The sequence below is a fragment of the Corvus hawaiiensis genome, chromosome Z, assembly GCF_020740725.1.
Source record: "Corvus hawaiiensis isolate bCorHaw1 chromosome Z, bCorHaw1.pri.cur, whole genome shotgun sequence".
NCBI lineage: Eukaryota > Metazoa > Chordata > Aves > Passeriformes > Corvidae > Corvus > Corvus hawaiiensis.
The window spans coordinates 31,174,127-31,193,282 of NC_063255.1; the positions used below are offsets into that span (position 1 = coordinate 31,174,127).

Below are 19,156 nucleotides of genomic sequence, written 5' to 3' on the forward strand. Positions count from 1 at the left end.
GCCAGCCTGCAGACCTTGGAGGGATTTCATCCCATACCAACCCAAAGGGACACAGTTTACTTGTGACAAAGCTTCCATGAAGGATGTTCCTCCCCAGCTCTCCCCAAGTCTTTTCTATCCCCACTGGGATAGATGATGTGAAAACAACCTTGCTGTCTTTCCAGAGATGGAATAAGAGGGTGCTGGCATGCTCCACTGCAGATTGCTGCAGGTTTGGCCACACTGCTCAGCCAAGTCAGACATCATTGAATTGTTCTCTTAGTCAAAAGCTGTGTCAGGATTTCCAAGACAAGGATGCATCAAGCAATAACCAAAAAGTGTGAAATACAATATTTCACTTTGAGCCATGCTACATGAGTGGACTCAATCTGTAAACTTAACATGCTGTCCAAGGGAACTTGCATCCAGATGTGTGACAGGGATATCACTTCCCCATAATTTTTATAATTAGTCTGTCATAGCGATACTCCCTTTCTCTTGCCCCAGGGGAGAGCTGTCAAGAACTCAACACTTGTCCCCTATTTAATCCTCAGTGTGACCAAATTTTTTATTTATTTCTCTGGTGAGAGAACAAGGCTCCAAACAAAAGAATTCAAAATTCTTCACCAATACTACCAAGTATGGTAAACTTAGTAAGCAGTGATTGTGTCTGTCTCAAAATATTCTGATGATCAAAAACTGAAATGATTTGTTCTTCTCATCTCTGAGCCTCTTTCTTTGTCTCTTGTCCAGGTGGAAATGAAGACAATGTGAAGATCCCATCCACTCTATAGCAAATTCCATAGAAGAACATGGAATAGAAGACAAGCACTATTCCTAACCAGAGAGAAAGATTTTATCTGTAAGTCCATGAGCAGTATGTTTTAGTTTAAAGTCCAGTGTAACTTTTCTTAAACAAAACCAGGTATTTTTATCCATTTCTTACAGCCTAACAGTACAATAAAAATTATCTATTCTGATGCTCAGCCCTTCTAAGGTATATAACAGCAATAAATCTTAGAGAAATAAGATTAGCAAGTATCACAATATGAAGTGGTATTTTCCCCTGTACTAAATCACCAGCATGACTTCCTTGGTCTTGACAGGCTAAAAAGTTTAATTAAAAAAGAACACACTTATCAGACCACTTGTAGAAAACTCATTTTACCATGAATTTTAAGATAGAAATTGTCTCTCCTGGGGCAACTGTAATTCTCTTTTTTGACCTGATGGGCGGAAGGAGACTAAGCAAAACAAAGGTATAACAGAGTCAAACTGAAGAAGATAGCTGGGAAACGTGCAGTGACATACTCTGCATTAATAAAGCAATGAGATAATGGCTTTCATACTCAAATAAGGTGAATACAAAACAACTTTGCAGGAAAATAAACCTAGATTTATCTTTATTCTGCATTCAATTAAGAGATATTCTAACATATCCCATAGCATTACACAAAATAGATGTTTCCTGACTATTTGTAAGGGTGATTTTGCTTTTTCCTTTTTTATTATCCACCCAAATTACATTACTGCAGTTTGACTTTCATGCTGCAGCCTGCAAAATTAACTAATGGAATTTAAGTGAGGGATAAAGTTATCGATCGGTGCCAAAGTAGTTTCGCTAATGTATTTTGGGTAATCCTGCCAGCTGGACTGGCTTGTAGCATTAACCAAGGGCAGCCAGAGCAGCCAGCTGCCCTCACAGGGCCTCAATCTTCCCTGTCAGCAGGCGCATGCCACGCTTTTTCACAGCGGGAAGGGGCTGGTCCGGAGTGTCAAAATTCCAGGAAAGCACTGTGATTTTGTCAAAGGGGAATTTTATGGTGGCCCATTGAGGTTGTCGGGGACGGGTGCTGCAGAATCACAGAGTCACAGAATTGATTAGGTTGGAAAAGACCTCTGAGATCATCAAGTTCAGCCTTTGACCAATCAAGAATACTTTGCCAAGTGCCATGTCCAGTTTTAGCTTAAACACCTCCAGGGATACTGACTCCACCACCTCCCCGGGGCAGCCCATTCCAATGTCTAATCACCCTTTCTTTGAAGAAATTCCTCCTAATGTGCAACCTAAACATCCCCTGGTTCAGCTTGAGGCTGCGTCCTCTTGTCCTGTCACTGGTTGCCTGAGAGAAGAGGTTGCTCCCCACCTGGCCACACCCTCTTTTCAGGGAGTTGCAGAGAATGATAAGGTTTCCCCTGAGCCTCCTTTTCTCCATGTAAAACACACACAGCTGCCTCAGATGCTCCTCTTAAAACTTGTGCTTCAGATCCCTCACTACCCCTGGTCTCGCTCCAGAGGGAGGAGCCTTGTGAGGAAGCAGTCCTGTTCCAGCATTGAGGGGAAAGTCTGAAACTACAGGTTTCCCCAGAACCAGATATGGCAATTCCTGTATAAAAATATGCCTGGACCAGATATCTCAAATGCCTCGTGCACTGAAAATGCGTCATCCAAAGTAAGTTATATGGGAGTGAAAAGTTAAATGTGAGTCACTGCACTACCATTATACATGTATTTAATTAAATACAATACTCTCCCCAGAGGAGATATGAGTATTCTCATGAGAACTGTCAGAGATGGATATGTAGAAAGAAACAGTGAAGACTTTTGATATAACTAAAAGCTAAATGATTAACTTTCTCTTTTGGATCACCTTTTTGCTTTACAGAAGATGTTTTATTTAGTAAAAAAGTGATTCAAAATGGATGGATCATTTTTTGAAACCTCAATATATTACTCAGAAATGCTTATATATTTTAGTTTGTCTAAATTTATGAAACAGCTACAGACTGCCAAAAAAATTATATGTTTACTACTACAGCTCTGCTAGGAGATGCTCAGTAGCAGTTTATATTGGCAGGTCGGGGAATGCAGAAGAAATATTAACACTAAAAATGTTTGGGTGGTAAGCTAGCTGTTTCAGCTGCCTTTCTAAAAGAAATACAGCACAAATTTTTGTTCAAATAACCCATGACAATACTACAGCAGATTTGAATGAACAAAATGACCTAGAAACCGAGATCAGACGAAGACGTTCATGACAATCCCTCAGTCTTTAGGACTGCTTTACTCGTCCACTACGACATACCTGGAGAGCAATGCTAACGAGCATGGACAGGGTCATGGGAGAAATACATCAGCAGTGTGTGTGCACATACTCATCTCCCAAGTTTCTTCTGTTAGAGGCTCTGACTGATGCACCCCTAAATCTTCGCAGCCACAGTGTGAAAAATACAGACAAGTCTGCCTGGAATGAGGATGCATATCTAGGCAATGGCAGAGTTCTACTCAGTTTTTCACCAGCCTGCACCTGCCCACTGCCCAGCCCCTGGAGCTCTGCATGGCGACACTGCCTGCTGATGGCACCATGCTGCTGGGCAGCTGCACAGACACTCGAATCAAGAGACTGTTTCCTTCTGAAAACCTAAAGGAGCTGCATGTCAGTCAGTTTATCAAGGCATAGCATTACCTAGAGCATTGTCGTTCAAAAGACAAGACAAAGAGAGGAAAGGAAACAGGACATTTCTTCTACAATGTAGTGAACTTTGATAACTTCCAAAAATTGCTGCTGTAAATTTAGTGTCAGTGAAATACAGCTGGTGACTCCCCAGTTCAAATGCTGCACGATGGCCAACCTGCTGGTGTCTTCCTTCTAGCAGTCATGTATCAGCTCTTTACTGTCAAGCTACAGGAAGAGATCAAACAGGCAGTGCATAGAGGCAACTATGGACATGACTATTTGGTGTGTGATCATTTTGGGAAATGATAAGGTTTGCATCAGTGGCCCACAAGAGGAGAAGCTGTGAAATAAATGTGCCCTGGGGCAGAGAGACTCTTCCTCTCTCTCGGGAAGAATCACAGCTTCTAAGAGTGAAGTCAGTGCCTTATGCCTCAAAAATTTTCAAGTGCTCTCTTTTGTCTCACAGGTAATAGTAGTGAACAGCAGCACCACCACATCACCGCGCAAAACACAAGAATTCTTTAATTTTGCAGGTGTCAATCTCTCAGTAGCATTTCTGATTTTTTTTTTTTTTTTTTTTTTTTTTGCACAGAAGGAAAGGCTTTTCAGAAGATCTGAGGCCTTAAGAGAAAAACCTGGGATTGTACGTCTTCTCTGTGTTGTACCTTCTGAAACATTAAAAGACATAGGCACTGCAAGAAGGAACTTGCCAAATTCTCTGTGTTCTGGTAGAGGGTCTCATGGGCAAGAAGTGAAGAAACCAGTTGATTCTTTCTTTCTTCTATTACCTGTCTTTGCTAAAACTTGAATAGAGGTGACCCCCGCAGAGGGTTCAGAGTTGGTATAGTGACACATGCAGGTTACTCACAGCCTTGGCAATAGGGTCATATACTCCATCCCCCTGTCCCACCCGATTATCTGTCTCCTTGTGAATTTGCCTTTATGGGAGCTGCAGAGCAGGCTTGACGTCTCATTCCTTTCAAACAGTGCCACTTCCCGGTTTAACTGAACTACTGCACTTCTTCACTTACAAGAAAAGCTGGGATGTGGACTAGACATGCCCTAGACAGGAATCACTCCAGGAATTACCTTGCATTACTGTAACAGGCTGAAGTCCTAGGTCTGAAAGTAAGAGTGGCTGAAGCAGGAGTAAGTCTGATAAAGTTTGTTCATATCCTGAGGAAAATTTCACTAACTGTTTTGGGACCAGTCTAACCAGTCTCAAATCTTCCATTTACTCTTCCTAACTAAATCTGCTGAGCAGCCACCAAGCTGCAGTATGCTTCAAATGTCCCCTGCTAGCTCCCTGGGACAGATGGGAGAACTTCTACTCATTATAAAGATAATTTATTACTCGATTAGACTTCTGAATTTTACATCTTTCTACTATCTTCTCATCATTTCAAATATTCCTATATTGGAAAGTTAAATAAAATTTGCAACTATGAAATACACAGGAATTTCTGCTGGTTTCCCATAGCTGAGTTTATTGCACGTATCTCAACCGCAAGTTTCCTAGGGCCAACAGTTAATTTGCTTCAGATATTAGCTATGAAATCTCACAGAATCCTGCAATCCTCAAGTGTCTCTCTAAGGCAGCCAATGATCAGCTGCAGGCTTAATAAAGAAACATTGGAATATGAAGGGACACTATGAATATTTAATCACTTGCATGCATTGCTTTTTAGGGTACCACAAATATTTGGAGAACATCATCTCTGTCTTTCTCCAAATATAAGACAGGTGGTGCTAATGAAACTGCAGTGGGTGGGTTTTAAAAATACCTCCCTGCAGAAATTTTTAGGAGTGGTTTATGTGACTCTCATGCAGCTTTCCTCCAGTACTATTTATAACCAGCCCAGCCATCTGAGCTGCCCTTGAAATATTTCATTATGTCAGCATATAACATTCTGCATACACTGCTGGTTCCCTCTGGCGCAAAGCAGCTGAAAGACATTGTCCTGCAAAGAGGAGCTTTAGGTTATGTTCCAGAAAGTCGAGGAAAGCCTGGAAGGACCTCCAAAATGATCCAGACTTCCAGGACTAACCCGACTTAAACTCACAACCTGTTTCTGTAGCAAAGCTGGAAAAGGTCAGCTTTACCTAAGTACTTCCAAGCTTACTGCCAAGCAGACCATGAGAGCTCTGCCTGTCCTGTCCCCAGGCCTCTTCATTCTGTCCAATATTGTAATCAGTGAGCCAAATCTATTGAAGTACCCACAGACTGCACATAAAAAGCATGGCTGGATGATGGAAGTTTTACAAAATGGTTAGAGTAAAGCAAAGCTGACCAGGATGAAGAGAAGATATCAAACAGCACATTAAACTAAGCTCAGCTTTTTTTGCACTCCCTGGACTAGGAGGTGCTCCGCAGAACCCACAGGTAGCTCAAGAAAACTGGCTTTTGAAAGTATGAGCATGGATATACCCCCAGAATGTAAACCAGGAGGAGGCATAGCATAAAAAAAGCCATTAGTTTAAGTGCTCTCTGAATGTCAATCATCCCTCCTGTGACACTTCACAATAGTCCAGCCCCAACTGTGACCCCACTTCCAGTCTGTCTAGAAAGCCTGTTGCTTTGAAAAGTCATCAGGTAGCTGCCACACTGCTGTTAGGGCACTCAAAGCCTGTGGGCAGCTCAGCTTGTACTTATTTTGCCAGCTATAATCCTTTATTCTTGCCTTGAAGAAACATATTCCATGCCCAGGAAAGCTGAACACATGAGGAGAGGAACCTGTGCAAAGCACTTACCAAACCTCATGATGATCACCTACAGAGGCTTTACAGGAAGAATTATTCTTCCTGCAAAGCTGAACACTGCCACCACTTTGTAAGAGGTGGGAAGTATTTAACACGAGCATGCTTGAGACAGCGTTAAAAGCAATTTGCTTCTTCTCTTTGTTACAAAGTAGGTGGTGGGCTTTAAAGGGAGTTTATTGAAAATGCCTTGGAAATTTCATAAACCCACAAAGTCTGACTGCAGCTGAGCTGAGATGTGCTTCATTGTCCATGCAAGGATGACTCGCAGCAGTGGGCATCCTGTACAGTCTTTCCAACAAGAGAAGTGAGCAAGATCTGCAACCAGCTCTTGTCTACTACCCCTCCTGCTACTCTGCATGTCCACAGCAGCAAAACTGAATCACTTCTGCACCAGGATGATATATTTTTAGCCTTTATTTAATTCTGACACAGGGACACAATGGTAGGAAAATTAATGACTCTGGAGGAGCCTTGTCTGACACCTCCCAGGGCTGTCCCAGGAGAACATCAGCCCAATGTTCAGGTTCAGGTTCATACCCACCCTTATGAATCATTCAGGAGCAGCTCTCCAGACCAGGTGTCTGAGGGGGTTTGCTTCCTAGGGCTATGAGATGTTTCATGAAATGCAGGGAAAAAGCAGTTCTGGATTGCACAGGACTTATTATGGGATGTTTGGGGGAGGAAACAAAGGCAGAAAAAGGGAGAGGCTTAGGTGATTTGAAGGATGAAAAAAACCCATAGGAAAACAGAGTTGTAAAGGTATTTAAAAGGAGCAGGTTTGTGTAAATAGTCAGCTCATCACTACTTATGTCTTACCTGGTGTACCTGTACCTGGTGTGCATCTGTCTCATCTTCACAGTGAACTCCTTTCTGGGTGTGAGGGGCACTCAGTTCTGCATGCAGGCATCGGGGGGGGCTGAGTGATGTGTGTGTGATGGTCAGTACTAGCAGCTGGAACGGAGCTGCGCCCTCCAAGGCATGTATGCCCATGCAATAGCAACTGGAGAGACTGGGATTCGGGGTCCAGCTATCAGATGGGTGCTGGACTGAGTCCAGCCCACCTTGTACTGAGTAAACCTTTTCTGTGAATGACTACAGGTGAAGCTCAGAGGCCCCAGCACACACAAACACACACAAGCCCGTGCAGTCCACGTGTTCTGTTACTGGTGCCTGTTCTGGACTTTTGTTTCATCTTTGGTTTCTAGAAAAAAGTGCCTGTGTTCCTCAAAGCTTTGCTCTTCTCTAACAAACACACTTTTGCGAGCAGTGTGCTGTTTGCAAAAAACATCTGGTTTTTTCGCTACATGGTATGCACGACTGGCTGCTCTAAAACAAACCGCAAATGGCTAGCAAGGAACACAGTTTTAAAATAGACCCATTGCACAAAAGACAAAAACCAGATGCATGAGTGCTGTGGAAAGCCCATATAACTCATGACTTTCATGTCTGTTATCAAGAAGTTGGGTTTATGCACAGTGCAGAACAAAACCAAGAGGTTTCCTGAATTACAATTCTAATGGTAAAAGAGATGTGTTAGCATACAGCCCAGTATAAAGTTACAAAGTCAGCTGTCCCTAGCTTGTCACCTTATCTGCAGTCATCATCTACCCCATCCACTACTCTCTGTAGATCTCTAGATTCCCTAGTTATAAGGGGATTTCTAACTGCTTTTATGCTGCAGTTCAGAGAATGGATTTACCATGCCTTGGCCAAATGTTTGCTTCCAGGGTGGTCAACTCAGCAGTCCAACACTGCCCTGTAACCATTAATAATCACTGAATGAACCAGACCAAAAAAACACTTGGAAAGAAGCTGCCATAGTATGATACAAGATGCCCTAAAGTGAAACAAAATAAGGGAAAACCAATTAAAGAGTTCTTTGATAAAGAAAGAGCTGCAAAACTGCAGCTAAATCAGGAAAATCCAGTTCTAAAATAATCAGAGCCATTTCTGGACTCCAAGACCAAGAAGACTTACAGAAGTGGAATGAGCAAAGAGCCTGAACATGGTATAAACCTTTGAGGACTTAGAATGACAAGTTACGCCTGCTTCCATCTTGCAGAAATCTTGCAGACCTGTGCTCCCAAGACTCCTGTGAGTACAGGCCAGCAGATGGATGGGATCTAGCTGACATTGGCTCTGGATCAGTACTAAGTTTAAAATAGCTGCATGCCTCTCTGATAAAACTGATCTGTGAGAGGGAAGATGGATGATAGGTGTTATCACTGACTTACCAGTTAATGACTGCACCCTAGCTGTCACTTTGATGGTGTGGCATGCCCATTCCCTCAAAGGTATGGCTTCTTTTCCCTGAGGCTGGCTGGCTGGTAGCCATCCATAGAGCTACATGTTGTGTTTGGATACCCTTCTTGCTGCTTCCAGGGCTCACCTCTCCCACTGGTTGCTTGATCACCTCAGAGGTGATCCAATGACCCTGGAACACCCCAGGGCACAGTTTCTTCCCCCCCAGCTGTGACTGGCCACCTCAGAGTTTCTAAACAAGGATCTCACTCCCTCACATCCACAGGGCTCAATAATGGCCTTCTTGCACAGCTTCTGCACTGGGGCAGCGGGGTCACCAGGCAGCGTGCAGGGACACATGCCCAGCACCTCCAATATGCAACAAGACATCAAGTGGTATATGACACAAAATCCAAAGCAACCTCATGTACTGGAACAGGCATTTCACAACTCACCTCTCTTTTCCATTGTGCTCTCTTCCAATTACTTTGTACTCAGAAGTGTACTGACTTCTCAGTCATCCCAAGCAACCCCTGTGAAGCCCATATTTTTTCTGTTGTCTAGGAACAGAGTTCACTGTTTGACAGTCAACTTGCCCTTCCTGATGACCTTCAGGATCTCCTGTAGAATTCCATTTTTTTAATTTGACTTCAAGTTAAGTCTATCATCAGTTATGTAACAGTGGCTGTTCTTTCAGATCCACAGCACAATTACATTTTGTATGTTCCAGGCACTTAGTGTGTTAGTCTACACACAGTTCCTACCTCTGCCATGAATTATGGATAATGATTCATTAGTAATAAAACCAGCCTCCTCTCCAATTCCAGTACAAAACACAAAAAACAGTAGGTAGTTTTTAATATCATGCGTACTTGTATCTGCAGTTTGTACCTGTAAGAAACTGATAGTAAGAGAAAGGCTGTAAAAAGTGCTTTGTCATTATGTCTGCTTACCAAAATCTCTTTTGAACACCTGAACTACGTGCAGGCTGGATTGTGAGCAGCTCGGCTTGAGGCCCGTAAAAAGGAAGGCAAAACCGGTGCAAAAGTACGGAGGAGAAAGAGAAGGGCAGAAACTCTGACCCTTGTCTTTCCCCCACTCCCTCCATCGCCTGCTGCGAGACACCCTGAGGCCTCCGGGAACCGACGCCGCCCGCCTAGGGAGAACCCCCAATCGTGCACCCCTGGACCGAAGTCACGAGTGAGCTGTTGAAATCCCTCCTCTCCCTGCTCCTCCGTTCCGTGGCGAGAGCACCGCGAGTGGACCGAGGCGCGACCGCGGGGATCGGGCACGGCGCCTGCATCTCGGAGGACGGGCGGCTGCATTCGAGCTAAACTGCTCCCGAGATCGGAGAAGGCAAATAAGATTCTCCAAACGGCAGAAGGCAGTGAGAAAACGGCACAAATTGCCCCGCCCCCGTCTCAGGGGCAAAAAACACCGCAATAGTGCGGTGGTGAGATATCCTGTACTTTTTAAAGTAACCTTAGCTTTTTCTAACTTTTCTCTACTTTTACTTTCTCTTTGCCTCTTTTACTGTTAAATAAAATATGTCGAAAATTTTGGTACCAATGCTTAACCTCGTTTTGGTTTTAATCTTGTTTCTGGGAATAATCGAACCTTTTAGTTCACCCCGCCTTATTTACAGGGAGTTTTCTTTGCTCCTCCGTGCTGCGGGCGGGTGGTAACAGCACCGACAGCACTGGCTCCTGCTCCTAGCGTGAAGCAGGAAGCTGCACTGTCATCTTCACCACTCTCAGCACGATGTGCAAATGGACCACGGAAAGATGGAGAGATGAAGCCTCCTCATATCCAGCAGGAAGAGCTTCCACACCACAGCGACAAAGGCAGTCAACTCACAAGGAAGCAAGAGGATGAGGCCCAAGGCAAGCTGAAAGCACATTTTGTTAAGAAGGACCCCGAGAGATCAGACAAATGATACCAACATGCTAATCAGCTACGGAAAATACTGAAGGTGGGGCCCATCTAGTATCTTAGCCCTGTGAACTTTCTTTAAGGCAATGTGAAGTACCCCACTTGCCCATCACAGCCCTCAGGTGAGCAACTCTTTGCACCTGTTTAGCCTCCAGCCATTCCAACTAAAAACCAGCAAAGTTACTGTGAGACCTTGTGAGCCTGAACAGAACTATGTCAACCTTGTCTGTAAAGGATACTCTAATCTCAAACAATTCTTGAAGAGAGAAATGGTGAAGAGTCCCTGTCAGATCAGAAGGCACAGACTTGGAACTGCTTGTTTTCTAGGGAAAGAGGAGATAGTCATCAGCATAAGAAGCCTGTTTTCTCTTGAGTCACAACACACAGGATCTGTTGAGGGTGCCAGTGACAGAGGATCCAGAAACAACAACTCATTGTCTGTGTTTCAAACCAGCACTGACCATTTTTAAGCAATGCCCATTGCAGTGGCTGCAGTAAAATCTAGAGAAACCCTCAAAGCTGAGTATTTCAGCTGAAATCATCAAGTTGCAGCTGCAGTCCGTAACACTGACATGAAGCAGAGAAAGGAATCTTTTCCAGAGCAGGCCCAAGGGATACATTCTACCTGACATCCAGATTCACTAGTGTACTATCAGTCTCTTTCCAGGCACTCCTGTAAAACAGCAAAATAAATTTAGAACAATAATCCAAGTAATGCTAATACAGTCCATTGCAGCTGGTTACAAAGGCATTGCTTAAATGAGAAAACAGAAGAATTTGGATAATACATTGTATTAAAAAATACACCAAAACAGAACTTCTGCTCTGCACCCTGCTGAGAACCAGCAGAAGAGACCAGAAGTAGAGACATTATTTACCGCATCAGCAGTCAGCACTGTTCCCAACAGCAGTGGAAACTGTCTATGGTGCAGCCTTAGAGCATCCAGGATCAAAGACTTTGTGTTCTCTTGAACAAGGAGTCAGGATTCAGGCAACAGATAGTGAACTTTGCAGCAAAGGAGAAAACAAATAAATTGCCTTAAAGAATTTTATGGGAATGAAGCTTCCCTTTCTTCAGGTGTGTGAAGAAACCATTGCAATCTACAAACAAGGGCAGAAACAACAGGCAAGGCTTTAAGGGCAACATGACCTCATGGAAACCACCCAATCAGTCTTCCTATTAAAGCTAATGGCTTTCCTTTTTGTTCTGTTCTTTTTTCCATGGACACATCAACATGCAATCATTACACACAAGACACAAACCACAGACATGTCCAATTTAAACCCTTCAGTAAAACACCTCCACATAGTGACAAGTGCCACATGAAAGACTAGACATATTTATACAGATGTGGACCACATCTTCCTCTTAGCAGCTGAATCTCTCAGACTACTCTTGTAAGCCTTTTTCTCCACTAAGGCCAGATCATTGCTTGACTTTCTCAAAGGAAAACTAATCAAAAGGAAGCCTACAAAAATCAAGAATATAAAAAGCTAAATGAAGATGATGTTTGAAATAAAAGATGTGCAGGAATTTGTTACAGAGGTATATAGGGATTTGCATTGCAATACACCTCTATTCAGATGTGGCACTGGATTAAGCCTAACCTGAGTTGAGACCAATTTAATCCTGAGTGACTATGTTTACATCTGGGTTTAAACAGCTGCATTTATCTATCTTAAATGCACATATTCAATTGATATGGACTTTTTTCTCTGACTGCTCTAATCCCAAGGAAGAAGTTATTGCACAAAAAGAGGTATTATACTCAAAGTAATGATTTTTATGGCAGAATACTCAATCAGCAAAATAAGAAAGTATCAGTTACAAATAAAGTAAGAAATACCAGTAAAAACTTTCTAATATTGTATTACTTCTGGGGAAAAAAAAATGTAGTTAGTTCCTACTGGCTGTGGGGCAGGTTTATGCTTTCAGGGCTAGCTAACACAACTGTTAGCACAATTTCTTTTTGCGATGCTGGGGAATTTTAATCAAACAGGAAAAGTTTTTACTTTTTATTTATTATATTAACACCATGTTCAGGAAAGGGAGGGAGCCAGACCCATCACTGGTTACTTCACAGATAGATGGAAGCAAACAGTAGTACAAAGTTCAGGTAAGTATTAGAACCACTTATAATAAAGGCATGGAAGACTTACAAAATGTAACACTTGCTGAACTAGTGCTAACTTTCATTCACTTTTAAGTTACTATACACAGGGACCTTTCTGCAGTCAGTCTCTCATACTGGTATTTAAATGAAGTCTTTAACTGGCAAATGCCTGATTTCCTCAGGACAATTATGCATTGGTACTATCAGTGCAATTAAGAAATACATGTATGAATAAAACCGACTTCAAAGCAGCCCAGAATTGCTGGCAGTTCCTAACAAGCCAAGAGCGTAAATAAAGGTCCTGCCCTCTCAGCACGTAGAGCAGTTCACAAGCTATACATCTGCATTACTGCATGTAGATGCTGCAAGAAATTCAACTACTGTAGCATCTGTTTTGCATTGTTACTGTATTGTCTCAACCAGGCATTCGTAAGGGTGGGAACACATACAGGTCAGGTAAGTACCTTTTTATCCAGGTACCTAAAGACACCAGGATAATGCTGTTCTCCCTCTTGGTGACTGAAGCCATTTAATTTCCTATCTGGCAGTTACTTGACATGCACTTGTCACAGACATACTGCCAGTGAAGTAATACTTTAGGCCATCCTAAATTTTATGACAATGCAATGCCACACCACCTCTGTTTCAGTCACACTGCATTTATTCAGTGCTAAGACAACTGCTAGTTCCTTATGCTCCCGGGAGAGAATGGGACAAAAACTTCCAGCCTCACAGCGTTTCAGTTAGTTTCTCTGCTTTTATTAACAAGCATATAATATTCATTGGCAAAACACCAGATACAAGCTTCACTATCATAAAATCAAAACATTAAGCATTAATCCCCAAAAGGCTTATTCAGACAAAACTAGCCACCAGTAGTACAGAAATTACACAGCAACACAAAGCATAAAAAATTGTAAACTTTTAAATGAAGCTAAGCCAAAAATATGGTTTTACACTCTGACAGTTCCAGAATCTTTATTATGCCACATATGAGGATAAAAGGCTTAGTGGTTGCACTGGCTAATTGTCCCTTTACTGCAAAATAATCCTGTTGCAGAAGGAAAGAACAAACTTTCCTTTTGTCCAGATAAGTCACTTGAATTAAAGATTCCATCAAACCAATACTTTCAGTTTCAAACAGAAATAACAAAAATAGTGGAACATCAGTATTCAAAACTCAGGAGTTCTTCCTTCAGCCATACCTATCTGTTTGCATGAATGATCCCACTGGTTTCCGTGGAACCTCCATGTTATTAGTAAAGTTACCAATGTAGATGTTCATAGATTTGGACATTTAGTTCCTACCCTACCACCAGGACATGGATAGGTCATCGTGGCTTCAAAAGATTTCCAAAAAGCTCCAAGTAGGATAAAATATGGAGCAAATAGTGGAGTCACACCTTTAATTTGCAGAAGCAGGTAAAACATAATCCGTTGACTTGCCACAAGACCCAAGTTCCTAGGTATTTTTTGTCCTGACTGCAAGTTGTGATTAAAGCAGAGATTGAAGCATTGTTCCATGTTCTTTAATGTTGCTCTCTGCAGCTTTTTCTTCAAAAACAGATCTCAAGACCCAAGTAACATTTAATTATATCTTATGTAGGGTGACTCGTGTGTGGAACAATTTCTTTCCCTGTTATCAACTTTAGGCAGACTAACTGAAGTTGCATTAACGTTTTCAGAGAAACATCCAAACTGAAGTGATTACCTGAGGAAAAGCAGAAACTTGATTCTTCTGTTCAGTAAAGCCTTCTGTACAAACCGTGTACCTAAGACTCATCTCACTGATGTACAGACTGGTTGGCTTTTTCCTATTATATTTATCTTAATGTAATATGCGGAATGCTGTAAAATAGCAAGTTATATTTGTCATCTAGTAGAAAAAAAAAAAATCTGTAAATCCCCTAGGACTGTGTTGTTACAAAGACAATAAGAGCCAGATGAGCTTTCAAAGGCTCATAGCCTATTGGAAAAAATAGCACCATCACAGTTGTAGTCTGATATTTTTTACGGTCCCATATCTCCTGAGGTGACAGTGTTGTGTATACTATTGCACAACCAGTAGAAAAAAATATTCCCAGGTTTGATGGTACACAAATATACCAGACCTAACAATGGCACAAAACATTTTCAGATAGGCTGCAAGTCTTGGCGATTGCTTCCACAATTCACATTAAGGTTTCTTGTAAGATCATTTATTTTAAAATATTGCTGACAGATAGTTCTTGTACTTACACAAATTTTAAATCCCCCATTTCACTCTTAAAATAAAAAATGGAACAAAGCAAAAAACACACATGCCCACCCCCAAACAACAGCCCCAACAAAACTCCATTTGAACAAGTGAGAAAAGCGATCTACATTCCTTTTAAATGTAATGGTAAGTAGATGCTACATTTACAATTTAAACATATGCCTAATAAATGCATGTTTCAAACCTATTGCACAAAAGCATAAGTAATGCTCTTTATCCATACAAAACAAAAACATACAGATGAAAGCTACGCAAACTCAATGTAAAAGGAAGAAGCTTGTAAAAACATCTTACAATTTCATTTTATATGCCCGTAAATAAAGCTGGACCACTGAAACCAAAAATACTTGGGATGGTAAAATAAGACAGAAGGCTTAAAATAGAATAAATAATTTTATAAAGATAAAATTTAAACCCCCAAATCTTATTTAAATTCAATATTATATATTCTATCTGAATTCTTTATTTTTAATGAAAGTGTACTTAATGAGACTCTGAGCCTGGATGATTCATCAGTCTCACTGCTGCTGAGGATAATGCAACAAGATACTTCCTTACTCCAACTATTTACCAGCGTAAGAAATTGTAAAAACTACTTCACAGTAATGGCATCTTCACAAAAGCCAAAATAAACTACCATGATCTCACCAGGACTAAGAAGTATCTAGGGCCAAGTTCAAATTTTAGTTCAACTTTGAACAGTATCAGGGTTACTTTACCCAATACAATCTTGTTATAAATTGTCTCTTAAGTGTCACAGAAATGAAACAAGGCTCTGACCCAAAGAAGACCTCATTCTGCATTGTAGCCTTTTGGTGAGACAAACATATGGTCCAGACACAGTCACACCATTCCCAAGGGAAATTTTTGTAGTGAAGATGTTATCACATGTAATTTAGAAAAACAACTGAGTAACTTTGGGATTTTTTGTTGGTTTGGGGGTTTTTTTGTTTGGGTGTTATTGTGGTTTTTTTTTACTGGTGCGGTTTTATCAGATTAAACACATTGCAAAAGCAGTTACACACAAATACAAGCAAAAACCCCAGCTATAGGTATTAATACTGGCTTGAATTCATGTATCCGTATAGTTATAAACAGAGTTTTCTACATACTGATAGCACCATAACAAATTCAAGTGATTCTAAAGATGGTTATAAACTTGTAAGTTTTGTATTGTAAGTTGTTACAGCAAGAAATAGATTTGAAAGGCTTCGGAATTTATGTGTTCATAATTAATTTCTCAGTTGCTCAAGTACACAGGGAGGTAATGAAGTCCCAATGTACTTTAACAGCACTGCGTCAATATCTATTCATACAAAAGTTTTCTGCAGTACACACACTTGAGGTAGACAGATCTCATTTATACGTGTATATGTATATATATTTGTTTTTGTGTGTGTGTGTGTATACATATATATATGTTTTCTGATTAGGGTGGTTAATCAGAATGCTGTCTGGCAGCTTTAGTTTTATGTCTACATCAGGTACAGCCACTGCGTGTATACTCTGGGTGCACAGAGCAGGGAGCCTTACAGTCCTGTCCATATTCTCAGTGCCTCACTGGCAAAGCCAGCCTCTTATTTACACTAGAACAGCAACAACCATGTAAAGCACATCTCCAGAAAGGCCCAGTATGTCAGCTTGTGTACACATCCACACCACTGGCATTCACTGTTTTCTTGTAAAGTTTAAAAAATGGTAGACATATGATCTCATTTGTTCTTTTCTGCCAGATCAAGTAATGCAAAAGACAGAAAAAAAGCTAAAAATACACATATCTGAGTCCACAACAGTAAGACAAAATCAGAGCCACATTTGATTCCATGAATCACAGACATGCACACAAGAACCAGACATGGAGTTCTGTGTAACCTAAACATACAAATGCAGCTATCTGAGACTTTCACCTGCAAGGACAGCACCACGTTCTGGCCTTTGCGTGGCTCTCCTTTCCATCTCCACAGTTCAGGAGGCTTCCTTTCACTCTCTGCTCACATACGTTTCTTTTTTTTATTTCCTTCCTATTCACATCTGTGACTGTAATCAGAAATTTTTTAAAAAGCCCTGTTGCCAAAGGTAAGCACAAGCAGCAACAGAGCTGGGAAAGGAGGACTGAAGACTCCAAAGAAGGAAATTAAGGGACATGTGGCTGAGGAACTTAGCGCTTTGAAAACTCAAAAAGAAGATGATTTAAAATGCTTAGATAAATCTCTTGCAGTGTCAGCTTCTGGTTATCAAGTAACACTTTCTGACAGAAGAAGCAAAGGAGCACAGCAAGAGGAAGCAGGGCTTCTTATCCAAAGACAATTTATCAAAAAATAACAGGATTTAATAATAGGAACAGCAACTAGCTTTTTCAGCTGACAGGAAAACTCTTCCAAATATTAGGTTAACTATTTCCAGCTGGCAATAATAGGGCATAGACTGTTTTCAGTGACTTGACACCTGTGCCAGACAAATGTTCTCACAATCATACTATATATACCATAGTGGATTACAGCTTGCAGAAATCACTTTCAACTACTGTTTTTAAAAAGTGAGTTATTTCAAAAAGCCTTACAAAAAGTGCAGTGAGCCCTGCTAAGTGCCATTGAGGGTGCTTTCTATAACATACATAGTTACATGTGTATATAGAGGTATGTACCCATACATACATGAATGTGTATTACCTTGCATCCATTAGGGCTGATGCAAGCAAAATTATTAGTTAAGGCCAAAAGGTGCTAAAATAATCTTGTCTGACTCCCCCTTCCTCCCTACCCCAAGTGAGCTAAGACCTGCAGTAAGGAAAATGCTATGGTTTCATAAGAAAACAGCTAAAGAAATATAAAGCTGCCCATAATATCTGAGGAAGTTTTAATCCATGAAATGAAAAATCTTCAATACTCCCAAAGTTGTCCAAGAGCCACTGTTTCAATACCTAGTGATAGCAAACTCTCTCTAAATTAAAAACTGATTTCTGCAAGCCACAACTACATAAGAAATGTTTATTTTTTAAGAAATTCACAAATCTAGCACTTGTGAGTATTTGTCATTACGTGGTGCAATTTATACCATAGCAAAATATATATCACAGCACATTAAAATCAACTGAAATTATTTCTATTAGTCTTACCAAATTAACATGTATACAGAAATATCAAAACTTTATTAAAACACAAGGTGAGGGAGAGCAATAACTGGGCAAAAATGAATTTATTGGTTTCCCATATTTTTTTAAGTTTTCAATGCAGCATAATAAATTATCACCAGTCACTGTATTATTAGGTATGTTCAATGCTCTACAGAATAACTTGAATAAAGCCAATGCAATCAGGCATACTATATAAGACAATAACACTTTGCAAAAATATAGTTTTTAAAGATTTAGAATGCGAAAAGTAACTAAATGCAACTTGGTGTCAAAAGCAACATATTTATATCACCCCACAACACTCTAATTTTTTTCTGTGTAACTGTAAGAGACAAATCAAGCTGAGCTACATGGAACTGTGAAGTGTTTTCAGTATCTGTAAACTTAATGCTGGTAGTGTCTTGCTGAGTTGAAACTTCTTTCTTCCGTACAAAAAAAGTATAAATATTTTCTGCCCAGAAGTCTAGGAAATGCATCCCTAGAAGAAATATTCAGGACAGTCCACTATGAAAGCCCTCCAGTCTTCCAAAATTATTCAGCTGGTTTGTGTCATGTGATTAGTGATGCACTAAGAAGGTGCCAGATGATAGTCTCTGCAAAAAGCTCTGTCCAGAAGGACAATAAAGTTCCCTTACAGCAAGTCCATTTTGGGTCTATAATGTAACAGTAGAGGTGCTTTCTGCAAGACAGAAATACCAGTAAGTTAAAAAACAAACCCAGAACTGATCTGTTCAGTAGGAGGAACTTCTGTGTCATAAACTAAAGCTTCAACTAAAGATGAGAGCAGCTATCTGATCTGTCAAAAATTCACCAAGACAAAGACAAGGTGCAACTTCATCTTCAAGAGATGAAGAACCCTTTCCCCTTTATCTCGGGAGCAGATCTGTTTATCTTGGAAAACTCCCTGAAGTAAGGGACATATCTAGAAAGCAGCATTAGAGTATATGGTACTTCATATATAATGGCTCTCACTTGATTCTTGTTCTGTGAAAGTATCTATTAATTTTTTTTTATGAATAGGTAAACTTGTAAGAACCAGAACATCCTGCACCATGGAGTTCTGTGTCTCATGAAAACAATTACTTCTGCTTGTTTTGTTCTGGACCTTCCAAGTCTCAGTTTCATTTTCCATCTACCACTTCCTTCACTTGGGAAGGCAGTTTACAGTTCTGTTTTCTACACAACTCACACAGATCTCCCTAATAAAGGTGAAGAGTAGACTGTACAGATGCACATCAATTTGATGCTCCTGTTTGGTTCTCCCTGCTACCCCACAAATTGC

The 19,156-nt window shown here is 40.8% G+C and overlaps 1 protein-coding gene across 6 annotated transcripts in view; it reads right to left on the minus strand.

Annotated features, from left to right (window-relative positions):
• Positions 1 to 13,221: 13,221 nt before the first annotated feature.
• PCGF3 (polycomb group ring finger 3) overlaps positions 13,222 to 19,156 on the minus strand; it is a 56,303-nt gene continuing 50,368 nt past the window's right edge. For all 6 annotated transcript variants that reach the window (XM_048290960.1, XM_048290959.1, XM_048290958.1 and 3 more), the window contains one exon: positions 13,222 to 18,553. In XM_048290960.1, the coding sequence (XP_048146917.1) occupies positions 18,506 to 18,553 (48 nt within the window). In that variant the 3' untranslated portion in view covers positions 13,222 to 18,505. The remainder of the gene's footprint in view (positions 18,554 to 19,156) is intronic.